The sequence below is a fragment of the Rhea pennata genome, chromosome 18, assembly GCF_028389875.1.
Source record: "Rhea pennata isolate bPtePen1 chromosome 18, bPtePen1.pri, whole genome shotgun sequence".
In the NCBI taxonomy this organism is placed as follows: Eukaryota; Metazoa; Chordata; class Aves; order Rheiformes; family Rheidae; genus Rhea; species Rhea pennata.
Genome location: NC_084680.1, coordinates 14,220,001 through 14,233,192, shown reverse-complemented (window position 1 = coordinate 14,233,192; position 13,192 = coordinate 14,220,001). Strand labels below are relative to the sequence as shown.

General features: G+C 35.2%; 1 protein-coding gene across 5 annotated transcripts in view; it reads left to right on the top strand.

Annotated features, from left to right (window-relative positions):
• MAPKAP1 (MAPK associated protein 1) overlaps positions 1-13,192 on the top strand; it is a 110,532-nt gene that overhangs the window by 14,846 nt on the left and 82,494 nt on the right. For all 5 annotated transcript variants that reach the window (XM_062591059.1, XM_062591056.1, XM_062591058.1 and 2 more), the window contains exons 3-4: positions 398-487; positions 5,948-6,096. In XM_062591059.1, coding sequence (XP_062447043.1) covers positions 398-487; positions 5,948-6,096 — 239 coding nt within the window. The remainder of the gene's footprint in view (positions 1-397; positions 488-5,947; positions 6,097-13,192) is intronic.

Here is a 13,192-nt window from a genome sequence, read left to right as displayed (position 1 = left end):
AGAGTAATTCATAACAGTAATTTTATTCCTGTAATGTAATATTCACTTCAGTTCATTTGTGCATTAAAATTCCTTTAAGACCGTTATTAATGATTTATATAATGAAATGTCATATTAATCACAGAAGTTTTCACATTTTATTATTCTCTTCCATGTTAATACTATCTTTATGATCTCTATTAATGTTTTATATCCTCTAATTTCAATTATAAATCAAGAACATTTTCATGTTTTTGTTGGTATTTGCTTTTCAGGGGTGCCACCTTTAAAATTTTATGACTTTTTCCCCTACATATGCAGTATAAAACATCTTTATTCATATAAAGGTAGTTAATTATGTCTTTGTTTATAGTAAACTTTCATTGACAAACTTATAGTTATAATATTTCTTTTCAAGCTCAGAGACTAGAACGTCTGCGGAAAGAGAGACAAAATCAAATAAAATGCAAAAATGTTCAGTGGAAAGACAGAAATACTTCTTACTCAGGTAAAATGAAAAGATCTTCTATTTTCCTACTGTGTTTATTTCTGCTTTTGATATTGAATTGTAACATTTTCCATTTGTAATTCTCACTTGAACTTTCAAAGCATATAATTGTTATATTTGCCTTCTATTCCCCAGTTGTGGAGTTCCTGTAGTTTGTTGTTTTATTGGAGTGACAGGCTATTGCCAGAAGCCTCCTATTCATTTTCAGCTTTGACTAGGGCATTCTAACTTATCAGTAAGGCAAAATACAGATAAAATGTTTAAAATTAATTTGGTCTGAACTAATTAGAGTACCTGCTTTATTTTTATGCAATATAAGTTATTAATACAATGTATGTGGATTTTCTCAGCTTGTAACATCCTTATCTTTTATGATTTTCATAATCTCAGTGAGTAAGAAATGAAGATATTAAAGCTTTTAGTGTTATTGTGAAATATTTAAAGAATAGTCAAGGAACAGCACCTGATTGTCTCCTTGCTATATTGGTAGGTAATTGGCAAGTGTCTACATTCAAAATGCAGGATCATTATTTCCATATAAGTTACTGTTTTCAAGCTGCTTCCAGTGGCGTCTGGTGTACAGACTGTGATTTTTATTTATTTATTTTTATTTATTTATAGAGGTTACTTATCTGGATAAGGGGGAATTCTTAGGAAATAACGTATATGTAAGATCTACTTAAACAGAAGCTACTGCCTTAGCTTAGCTGTATCTAGTACTAGTATCACTAATTTCTCAGATGAATATGCTGGTTTTTTAATTGTATAATTAACTGTTTCTGACTGATGTGCTACATAGTTTAAATTGTAATATGTGGAATGAAAATTCCTTCTCAATTCTCTTGTTTCATAGCTCAAGCTGGTATCTATTCCTGTTGTATATGACACATTCAAACCTTTGAATGGTCTGTCATACCTACTTCTTTCAAAATGTGTGTATATCTTAATGAGGTCCCTGTGTAATCTCCTTTTTGTCTAAATCCTTGTATCTTCCTGGCTATCCTTTGCAGAACTCTCTCCAATTCTATAATATCTTTTTGAGAGTAAATAATGTTGCTCACCTGAGGAATATGGTTGCACTAATCCCTACAGCGTTCAGCATATGTTTAATACATCCATTTATGCATTCTTAAATGTTTTTACTTTTCTATGTCTATAAGCACCGTTGTAGGTTTTAAAGTTTGATCCACCATAACTTCCAAGTCTTTGCTCAATATTTCTTAGCATTTGATCAAAGATGATGTAATTCTTTTTCTTCCTTTTTCCTAACACTCTCTCTCTCTCTCTCTCTCTCTCTCTATATATATATATATATATATATATATTTCTTTACACTGAATTACACTACTGTATCTATGCTATTTGTTTTCTTATGGACTCCTTGGCACCATGACATTAAGTTCCTTTTATGTGCTGCCTTAAAGATAGACCTAATCTGTCAAGCAGTAATAAAGGAGGTGTCAACCCTCCCTAAGAATGTATTGGGTTTTAGTTTGCCACTGCTGTTGCAGGCAAGCAGACCTGTCCCTTCCTGCTGCAGGAAAAATTTAAATAAAAAACATAAATTATATAAAACTCCAGGCACTCAGTAACTGTCTTTATTGGCAGTGTTGCTTCTCTTTCTCTGCAATCAGTGTGACTCTTCATGTTTCTTTACTTATTTGCATGAAGAACATAGCAGAAATAGGCAAAGGAAAAAGAGAAGCCCCAGACTGTATCACCTGTCAATATGTGTATAAGACCACAACCATTCTATTGCTTAAGTTTAGCATCATTGGAAAATACGTATGAAAACAGTAGTAATAGAAATTGCTGTCCTCAGATGGGAGGAATTTGGCTGTCCTCTTCTGATAGTGTATTTATTAGAGCGTTAGCCAAAGTTAAGTTTATGGTTGACAACATGCAGACCAAAAGGATGGTGGAAAGTTGCTGTTTGCTGTGCTGATGAGACTGACAATACCATCTCCACAGCTTCCTTTGGAGGAAAGAGAAACTCTTTACCAACATTCCCCTTCTCCTGCAGGTTGATACATAGTAATTTGGGGCCTTTGGCAGTTGAGTATTCTTTGTCATATCCCATTTTGTATTACTATGTTCAGAAATAGAAGTATACTAACCATCATCTCTTGAATGGACAGGTATGACGATCCAAATGTCAGTTATCCATGGGCCTGTTACAAATGAAAGAAAATACCAGTGCCTTGCATTCTACAAAAATTTTCATTCTTGAGGACTAACACTTGTCGTGGTCTGGCTCAGAGTGTTCTCTTACATTTACCATATTCTTTGTCAGTGTTACATGAGGGGCTTAGCATGGGCAGCCGGACTGTAACTCTACAGTTACTTTGTCATGTAAAAGGTAGGTTGCCGGTTAGATAGCCTAACGTACTCACAACCCATTGCAGCCCCTCGCCTTGCACCAGAGCTGGGACTGGGCATGCCGGGATTTGAGCTGGCTGATTTTCCTTTAGTGGATTACCTCTCAGCCAGCCCAGTTTCCTCATACTTGTTTTCCGTTCTTTACACGAACATCTTTCCAGACTATCGTGTAGGCTATTAACCTAGACTTAGTCTCTTCTCAGTATTTGGGTACATAGCCAATGTTAAAAACAAAATATAAACTATGATCTAAGCTTTAATCCTAAGTTTGGATATCCTGTGGGATTCCACAGAGGTCCTCCTCTTTTTCCTATTGTCTGGCATTAGAGAGAACTAATTTTAAGAGGTATTATTTAGATGGAGATGATGCAGCATGCTAGCCAGGGTTTGCAGTGGAGGGTTGGCATCTTCAGTTTGTGAGAGCACTAGGATGAAGGAAAGTGAGAGAGGAGTAGTTTTGTGTGTGATAATGAGAAAAAACTAGTATTTTCTACTCAGCATTTGCTTGCAGAGAGTCATTAGGCAAACTGTTTACACTGTCATAGGAGAGACTTTAAAATATAAAGTTGTAGTAATGTGCTGAGTCGGGGAGGGAGAAAAACTTCATGCATTTGGAGTTGGGTGGGGGATTGACAAATATAACGATGTTTTGGGGCAATTGTTTGACTAGAAGTGTAGGGTACTCAAGGCCTCATTGCTGTTCTGCTGTGCCACAAATTCATATCACCTTTCTGTACTTCGTCTGTTTTTCAGTAAACACCTGTCAGCTTCATGCAGTATAGAAGTCATACTATGATAGTAAAGCAGTTTGGGGGTCTTAAACCTAATATTGCTATCCGTCCCAGAGATCACTGTTATTTTATAAAATTCTAGGTCCTTTTAGGTCTGTTTATGAAAGGAAGTAGTAAGACATTGTATTACATGTTACATTTGTTCATTTCAGAGCATATAAAAATGTAAATTAACAATATATTACAGAAGTTTTCCAAAAATCTTAGACTTCAGCTCTATAGAATAACATACGTCTGACAATGCCTCAAAAGATGGGAAATGCATATAATGCCGATTAACAAAAATGAAGCATTTTAGCTAGAAGTTAAAGATCGTGCAGGTAAAACTAATTCCATGTAAAAAACTTTTTTTTTTTCCCCTGAAATTTGAGAATTTTAAGATGTTTTTTATTCCTAGCTTAAATGGAATAATCAGAGCTCTCAGAACCAGAGTATATCAGGAATTATTTGACAGAGACCTTGATGGATGGTGCTAGTTTTTTAGAAATCTTGTTTTTCCTTTTTTTTTTTTTTTAAGCTGTTTGCCCAAATCTGTAGATGGGTTTGGGTTCCTTTTCTTAAGTGAGTTGAATTTTTTTGAAATCGAAGTCTTTTACAAAAGGAAAACCATTTCTAAGACAGCTGAATTTACAGTATTTTAAGATGTATTATGACTTAAACTGTTGGTTTTTAATTTGAGTGAAAGCTTTACAAAATTCAGAGCAAAACAGATGTCACACTAACAAATACAAAATTCCTGTGATCTTCTTTCTGCACATCCCAACAAAGGAAATAATAAATAAAACATCCCAACATGTCCCTAGAGAGAAAACTGGAAGGAAAATGTTTTTTCACTTGAACCAATAAATCATTACATTGAACTCCAAGGTGCAAAGTACTCTCCAAATGCCCCCAAAATACTAGTTCAGGGTAATACTCTAACATAATTACGATTGAGAATTTTTTAAAGCAGAAAAAAGCTTGTTACAAAAACAGAATACCTAATGGAGTTTAAGCTGCCACAGTTAAGAAAATGAACTTAATGAAACTTTTCTGATTAATCTAAGCCTTTCCCAAGACTGCTGAGTATTTGCCCACTGTCTAAAATTTTCAGGTAGTCTGCTTGCAAAAATAAAGTGAATATTTGACTAGTTAGTTTGACAAGTTTTAATTTCACAGATTAGAAAATGAATCAGCTCCCTGGAGATCGAGTCCCTAGTTGATCTGCCTTAGAAGCTGTTTCATTTCCCTGGAGGAGCAACATGTATATCTTTGAGATGTGAGAGAATCCAGATGTATGAATACAGAATAGAGAATAGGCACTTCAGGAGAGCTGATGTCCATTCTCAGATAGTGATTGATTGAGTTTGGGGGTAGTTTGTTCCTAGAGCCGATGTGGAGCACTCCTGTCCAGATTCAGTCAGTTTCTTGCAGATGAGTGAGACCTGTTGGTGTTAATAGGCTAAAACACACCAGGCTCTGTCCTGATTTTTGTAGTGTCTGTGTAACATCAGAAGCTGTGATTTTTATTAAGTATGCCTATAGACCGCAGTTTAACCTGATGTTGTCAGTTCAACTATCTGATCTCATCATATTAAAAAAGCTGTATGACACAGACTTACAGGATTTCATAGCCCCCACAAACTACTCATTAACTATTATCAGCTTTGTTTTTTATAAAGCTTTCTTGTTGTCCAGAATATTTGTCTGGAATGGTGCTTTCAGGCTTGACACTTTTTTAAGAGAAGACCATATCCAGTCTAACCATGAGAAGGAAAACCCAATGGAATCACTCTTCTGGATCAGAAGTAGCTCCTAGCCTGCTTGCTGACAGCACAGTCACTGGATAGTATTGTAATGAGTAGTGTAATATTGTGCAATGATATAATATAATGTATGTTAAAAGCTCAGATTGAGATGCTATTGCATGTTGAAAAAGTGACAACTGTTCTCTTGCATAAAACTTACTCATTTATAAAAAGGTAGGCAAGCAGAAAGTCTAGAACTGCCTGATTTTCTTTTTGTATCTTGATACAATCTTGACTCAGGTAGATATTGCGGTGATGAGTTCCGTATCTCTGCAAGGCAAAAGATGCTTCGTTGTCTCAGCCTAGACAGTAGCATCATTCAGACTCACTGTTTTCGTAATCTTAGGCTATTAAACAGAGTGGTGGTAGATTCTCCTAAAGTATTTACTGTTTAATATATTTAATTTTATTCTCTCCCTTATAATGTATAATCCTTCTGTGTTGAACAGTAGCCTCTGTATGACTCATAATGCAAATACTTTCATCTCTTTCCTGAACTGCAGCAGAAGAGCTGAGCTCACTATTTGAAAAAAAGAATTTCAGAGTAAAATCCCCATGTTCTGGGAAGCAGTCAATACTGTCCGTGCGACTTGAACAGTGTCCACTACAGCTGAATAACCCTTTCAATGAATACTCAAAATTTGATGGCAAGGTAAGCGAACAAGAATTTTTTCTTCTAACCAGGTGGTCCCAGACCTGAAGATGATAGGCCTTAGGCAGTTCTCGTGTGCATTTACTTGTTTAAGCTTTAATTAGACTTTATAGCAGCCCATCAGTTATTTTAAAGTGGTTATCTAGAATCATGCTTTTAGTCTTAAATATAATGGTTCCAGGTTCATAGAAATGAGGGTATCATTAATTTTTATCCATATGCAAAAGGAGGGTGCATGTTCCGTTTCTCATTATTAAATCATGCCTTAACGTTAGCTCTGTTCCGTTCTCCAGCAGGGTGGTTATACAGGCTATTTGCTAGACAGAAACACATGAAATGAAAAATCGAATCCTAGAAAGTGCCTGTCTACTTGGTCGTCTTATGTTGGGGCTTTTTTTTCATCCCACATCTTTGGAGGCCAGGCAAGAATATTATAGGTTTTAAGTATGATGTTATCAAACTAGTTGTTTCTTAATCTCCCCAAAGATGCTGATGTCAAACAGTAGTGACAATAATATAAACACATTTTAGACTTGTGAATTAAAAATTACCCTGTTCAAAGACTCCATACTATGATGTAATAGAGACTTAATGCCACAAGAAATGTAAAATAAAGTAATCAAAATATTCTCTTTACTTATTGCCCCTCACCTGATAATCAACTAGCAGACCATGTAGTTTCAAAATGTCATCTATTCCCACTAGGCAGAATTACTCCTGCATCAATATGCTGAATGTAGTGCTGTATAAGTACTCATTTATGTAGAAGGGGTTTACTACAAACCTGGGAGGTTGAATGTATTTGACTACATTCATTTCAAGAACTTCCTCTTGATATTACTCAGAATTGTCAGTAATTATCTCTTCTTGTAGGCATTCTGGTTACTCTGTATTGTTGATTTTTTTTTCTCATAAACCCTAGAAACTAAAATATAGACAATGGTGTGATGAATCAGTGTCAGTGAAACAATTATAAATACTCTGCAGTTCTGTTTTCTGCTGGGCTTGTTTGTGAAGTCTCCTGTGGGAATATGAAGTTTTGAGCTTCATTACCATTCTGATGGAAGAATTTCATATTCTGTTAAGTATTCTTAAAGTGGAAAGTTAGATATGTAATTCTACTAGAACATCTACAAATATTCTAAATATTTATGAGATGGTAGCTTTTAGACCGTGAAGTCCACATAGCACAAGCTGCCTCTGTCTTGTTTTATACTTAGCAGTATGTACAAATTAGTACTAACTCTGTTTCAGAATCTCTGGCCTCATTAATAAATGACAGCGATGTTTTGGTGCTGACAACACTATGATGCCCTCTTACTAAACCTATATCTTGCTGTTCTTGTGTCATGAGATTTCAGTCTGGCAAATGTTTAGATGTACTTCCAGCAGTCACGTACAGAGGAAATAATAAATATTTGTTTATTAAGAGAAACTTATTTTAATTCAATGGTGTCCAGGCTTTATAGCTGTAGTATTTGGGCATGATTTGGGTTTCCAGTTAGAATTTTTCTTAGGTTTTGAGGAACTTTAGAGTGATTCCTTCCCACTTTTTATAATCCAAACTGCTTTTTACTTATTAGTTCATTACAGTCAACTAAAAGTCATACATCTTAATTTTTGTGTTTCTACACAAGAAATAGTGAAGAAAACTATAATGTATATATTAACTTGAGATTTTAATGAAATGCATCAGTATGCTATTCAATGACAACTTTGTGGTTTGTAGGGTATGATATGAGTCAACTCTAATGTGATTCAGAAATCAAAATTACCTGTTCAACTAGCTCTAGAAAATAATCAAACTGGCATTTTGTTAGAGTATAATCAGACTACATTAGTTATAACAGTATTGTTTGTCCTTCTGTGGTAAGTTTGTCAGTGGTGTGACTATAAAATTCATTCTCTACACTTCTATATGTGTTGCCTATTTTTTAAATATCTACTCACTTATCTGAGATATAGAAGAAATCTTACAGTTCAGTAATATTTTATGTCCCTCAGTTTTGTTGTATTTTTCAAACAATGTGAAATAGAAATCCATGCACCTTTTTCTTAATTACCATTTTTAATGAAATATTGTAGGTGTTACAATATTGTAGCTCTGGTATTTGTTTTTTTATTGATAAGAGGTGAGCAGTATTTTTTGCATAAATAAAATCCTTTTCTGGGAATAGTGCATGACTTATTTACATAATTGAGAGCCACATGTCTCCTGGGGAAATAGTACATAATTGGGGAGAGGCAGGAGAGGGGATGAGGAGGGGCTAGGGGCCTAATTAACCATGTCTTAAAAAAAAAAAAAAAAAAAAAAAAAAAAAAAAAAAACTTAATTATGTATTTACTCAAGGGATCGCAGTGTCTCTGAAATCTTTAGGATTTTAACAAGGCTTTGGGTTATATATAAGTATTGTAACACAGGTTTTCAGCTTGTTGAATAACACCCGTTTTGTGACTCACTGATAAACCATCAGGAAAGCTCTTTACTTGCTGTTTCCAAGCTCTGTGTCCCTGTGCGTACTCATCTTAACTGCATTCTAAGTGTTTTTCACTTATCACTAATTCAGCTCCTTAACTGACCTGAAATGATATAAAGCCATTTATTCACTACAGTTTTTGATGTATTGTTTTAAACTAATCAGTTAAAAATAAGAAAACATTGCATGCCATAATGTCAGCCAAGCCAATTTTTTGAAAAGCTTACATCTCGCAAGTGTGTTCTGCCAGATTTAGTGTCTTTTTCATAACCACTTCTCCAATTTTATGAAATAATAAAATTTTAAAGTACTCTAATTCCTTCCTGTTCTGATCAGTTCATTAATTATCAAAAAAGTAGAGAATATGGCTTGTGAAATGCAACTACTGTGGAGGCATTCTAATGAGCTCAAGAATTTAGGCGATTCTTTTCACACAAGTAAGCAAGCAGGGCAGACTTGCAGCTTTCATGTATATTGTAAAGCTGCCATTCTTAAAACAGCTAGAAGAAATGTACTTACTAACTAACGTTAATAACTAACGTTGTCTGCATCTTAAGTTTTTCCTTAATAGCTATGAGTAAACCTAGCCCCTGAAACTAATTCTATGGTTTATAAGAAGGTTGTACAACTTGGCTAATAAGTCTTGAAAACTCTTCCTAAGAACATTGTATCAAAAGAAGACTAGTTATTTGTAACCAATCCAGTTGTCATTTGTATACAAAATTATTTGAAAGCTTTAGGAATTAGTAGCCAAATTGATTTCCTTTTATCTGCCTGGCAATTGTATTGTCATAGACAGAATATATTTTATAAGTATGTTCAGGCTTGCTTCTGTTTAGCAGATTTGAAAAATCATATTTTGATGGTTTATTGTTCCAAATTATTGGCTGTTGGGGAAAATAAGGCTCACCTAAAAGACCTGACCTGGCAGATTTGAAAGTCATAGCCAGGTACTGGAAAGAAACACACGGGAAACAGCTGGCTCATTGCAATGGCACAACCCTGAGATTCAAAACATATGGTTAATATACAAGATGTGTTTGCTTCTGAAAAAGATTTTTAGTAATTGTTAATTCTTAGTGGTTAAGCTTTGTTGCAGATTCAAACCTTAATTTCACTGATCCTATGTTCTTAAATTCAGAAAATGGGGCAAATATTACTTGCTTTCACTAATTGCTTGAAAAACATGTATTATCTCTTCATTCTATAGAAATTCAAAATATTCCTTTTCAAATTGCAATTGTAACGTGCATGAGTTGCTGGAAAGCATAGTGATGGGTTTCCTCTGAGATATTGATCTTAAAGGATACTGTTTTAATACAGTGGTAGTGTCAAAGCTATTCAACTGTATGACAGTTCCCACTAGTAAGAAAAAAAATGTTATCAAAATGTGTTTTGTTACTGGAATAGAGGAAAATCATGCTAGAAACAAATATTCATCTGTGTAGGAAGCACATACTGCATGAGTAAGTCCTGCTAGGGCCTCTGTTTACAGTTCTCGTTAGAATCATCATTGAAGTCAGTCCACATTCTTTTTTTTTTTTTTTCCTCCCAAAATTAGTCCCTGCTAATTTTAAGAAATCTTAATCACAAAGAGTCCTGTCAATTTGATTTTTGAGATGCCCGTCACCAAATGGCTGTTCTTACATCGCAGAAAGAATGTTAACAAAATGTTACCGGGCAATCAAAAGAAAAATAGTTACTGAAAATACTTAAAACAGTCAAAGACGACAGTTGGAAGACCACAATTAAAATGAAAAAAGAAGGGATTATTCAGCTTTAGAATAAGCTTGGCGTACAAGGCCAAAAGGCATTTCTAGTCTGCAGACAGAAGACAAACCTTCTCAGGATGCTTTTGTTTCTATTTTCATAGTCAGAAGTTGAAAAATCAAGATTTAAGGAAGCATCCAGGGTTTTCATTGGGGCCTTGTTGTCTCACTTGACTACTGGAGGTAATTTAAATAAAAATAAATTGTTAACATAACTTTTGGTTACATTTGTTTTGGGCAGATGCTAAAAATTGTATTGCAAGGAATGGTACCACAGTACTGCATTACCAGATTTTTTTGGTGTCTGATTTTGATAACTTAAACCAACAATTTCTCTTCTTGTAACAGTTCTAACAATGATACTGTAGAAAGTATGGGGGAAGGGATAATTCATGAGTGCTAATTGCTTGGCTGTTAATTTTCATAAGTGTTGATAGAAGCAGTTCCTTAAATTAAACTTTGTTTAAAATGTATCAGGGGAAATATTCCACAATGTCGGGCCTGAAGTGAAAATTAATATGAATGCTGTGGCAATTAACACGTACTGGTTAATAGCTTTTAGCAGCATTTTGGGATGATAGTCCTTAAATACATTTTTGCATGCTGCTCTTGTTGCAGTCTTGTTCCAGTGTATGTCTGGATAATCATGAGCAAATGTTTTCCACAATCTCCAGTATTAAATAGCTTTACTCAAAGAAAGTAGATAAAGAACTTAGGAAAGAAGCAATGCTGCAATAATTAGTATGGAGAATGTCTAAAATAATTAATCCAGGATTAAAATCTGTGTGGAAGAAATAAATTTTTCATTTAAAATGTTTTGCCCTTAAGCAGAGAAGAATGTTTCTCATCTGAATCCTAAATATATTTCCACTGGTTTTTTAAAGTATTTACTTATTCTGCCCCTTTTATTAGTTTACATACTACAAGCATTCTACTAAAATAATACCCACCTACCCACCCCCGGAATGCCCCTGGTTATAATATATGTAATAAAACTTATGTAAGGTTGTGTGTAGAGATTTATTACAGAAAGAATTCTGTAGAATTGCTTGTTTTGTATTGTCATGCTTGTCTGAAATACAGGACAAGATCTACATTATAAAGATCTTTAAGTTTTGGAAAATTTGCTCAAGTAATTCTTGATGTAGTGTCTTCTTGGAAATTTCTTTATGCATGTACATATGTATGTATGTGTATATATATATGTATGAAAACTAGAAATGAAATTATAAAGGTAAAGATAATTTTCATTAACATATAGTTAGCATTCCTTTTATAAGACTGCAGAATTGATGTTTATGTTTGAAAACCTACTGCTGTACCAAGGGGATTTACCAGCAGCCATGTTGACAAAGCTGTGTTTGTGTTAGCACAGCGAAACCAATTCTTATAATTGAAACTTATTTTCTGCTGGTGGTAACTGTGTCTACACTACCGCCTCCCTTCCTATTACGTTTGTCGGAAACCAGATGTCTTCATGCTCTTGGCTGACATTTAGTGTGACATAGACCTACGTGACCTGAGGCGGAGGGGGGGAACGCTTCTGCTGAGCTGCATGGGGAAAGCACCCTAGTGCCTAGTCATGCCTGGGCGACCTGTTGTGGAGAAGCCTGAATAATTCTGCAGGTGAAGGTGTCGACACGTGGGGTGCGGTGGTGTATGGTCGTCCCCTCTCTCTCTTCTCCCCGTTCTCCCCTTCTCTAAATGGCTGTATAGACACTCTCTGTGTTGGTAGATGGTCCAGTTCATGATAATATACTTCCTTTTTTTTATTGCTGTTTTGTTCTAGTTTCCTGTTTCCCTTTTACAGTATGATTTTACATGCTTTTGCTTCTTCCACGCTGTTTTGCCTTGTACCCACGGAAGCAGCTCCGTGTCATCTCTGTTTGGAGGAGCAGGTTGTCCTCTTTCAGATGCTTTGATTCTCCTGAGGCAAACAGGAACAGACTCTCTTCCCAGTAAGATGAGCATTCAGATGAACGAGACTCCCCTAATTGGGGGAGCATTTTGGTGTGGGCCCCACACCTCTTGTGTAGTGTGGTTGCAAACCTCAGTAGTAGGCGACAGCCACACAGTGTGAAGTATGCAAACAGGAATTTCGGAGGAATGAACAGCATCAGAACAGCTTTTAAAGGAATATGTGCTGTCATTTCTTGCTCAGCCCAGTTGAAAGGCTGCACTGTGGTTCCTTAGACCCAAGAAACAAGTGCCAGTGACTTGCAGTTGTATCAATCTTTGCCTTCAGTGTCCAGGAACTCCTTGCAAAATTTCACATCCAGTTGGGAGAGCTTGAGTAATGAAATATTAGTCTGAGATACTAAGAACCTTTCATCATTCGTGATCTGCATTGTTAATGACATAGCTTCATGATTCTAATGTGTAATATCGTATGATTGGCTGCCTAGAGAGCTAAGGCCAAAAATGCTTTTGTTTAGCTGAAGTTTCTTAACTTAAATGTATTTTAGAAGTAGTAATTTTTTCTTTCGTAATCCATGTGATTAACATGAGTCGTGCTACTAGCTGAGTTTTATTTAAATAAAACACCCCTATATTAAGAATGCCTGGTTTGTTCTTTATTGTGTCAAAGCTGTAATGATTTTGATGCCTAATCAGTGCACTTAACTGTTTCCTCTGCCATTGTCAGTTCAGTAGGTTTTGTTGGCTAGAGAGAAGCCCCGTGCAGAGGGATCAATTAAATAGTGTAATGGAAGTTAGAATACAACAGTGCTTGGGTTTCCATACATTAATTAAAATACTTTAAGCTTGACTGTTACTTAACAAAACACATTCTGAAGTATTTTAATTATTTTGTACAGAGAAGTCATTTAAAATGAGATAAGGAAGCCCATT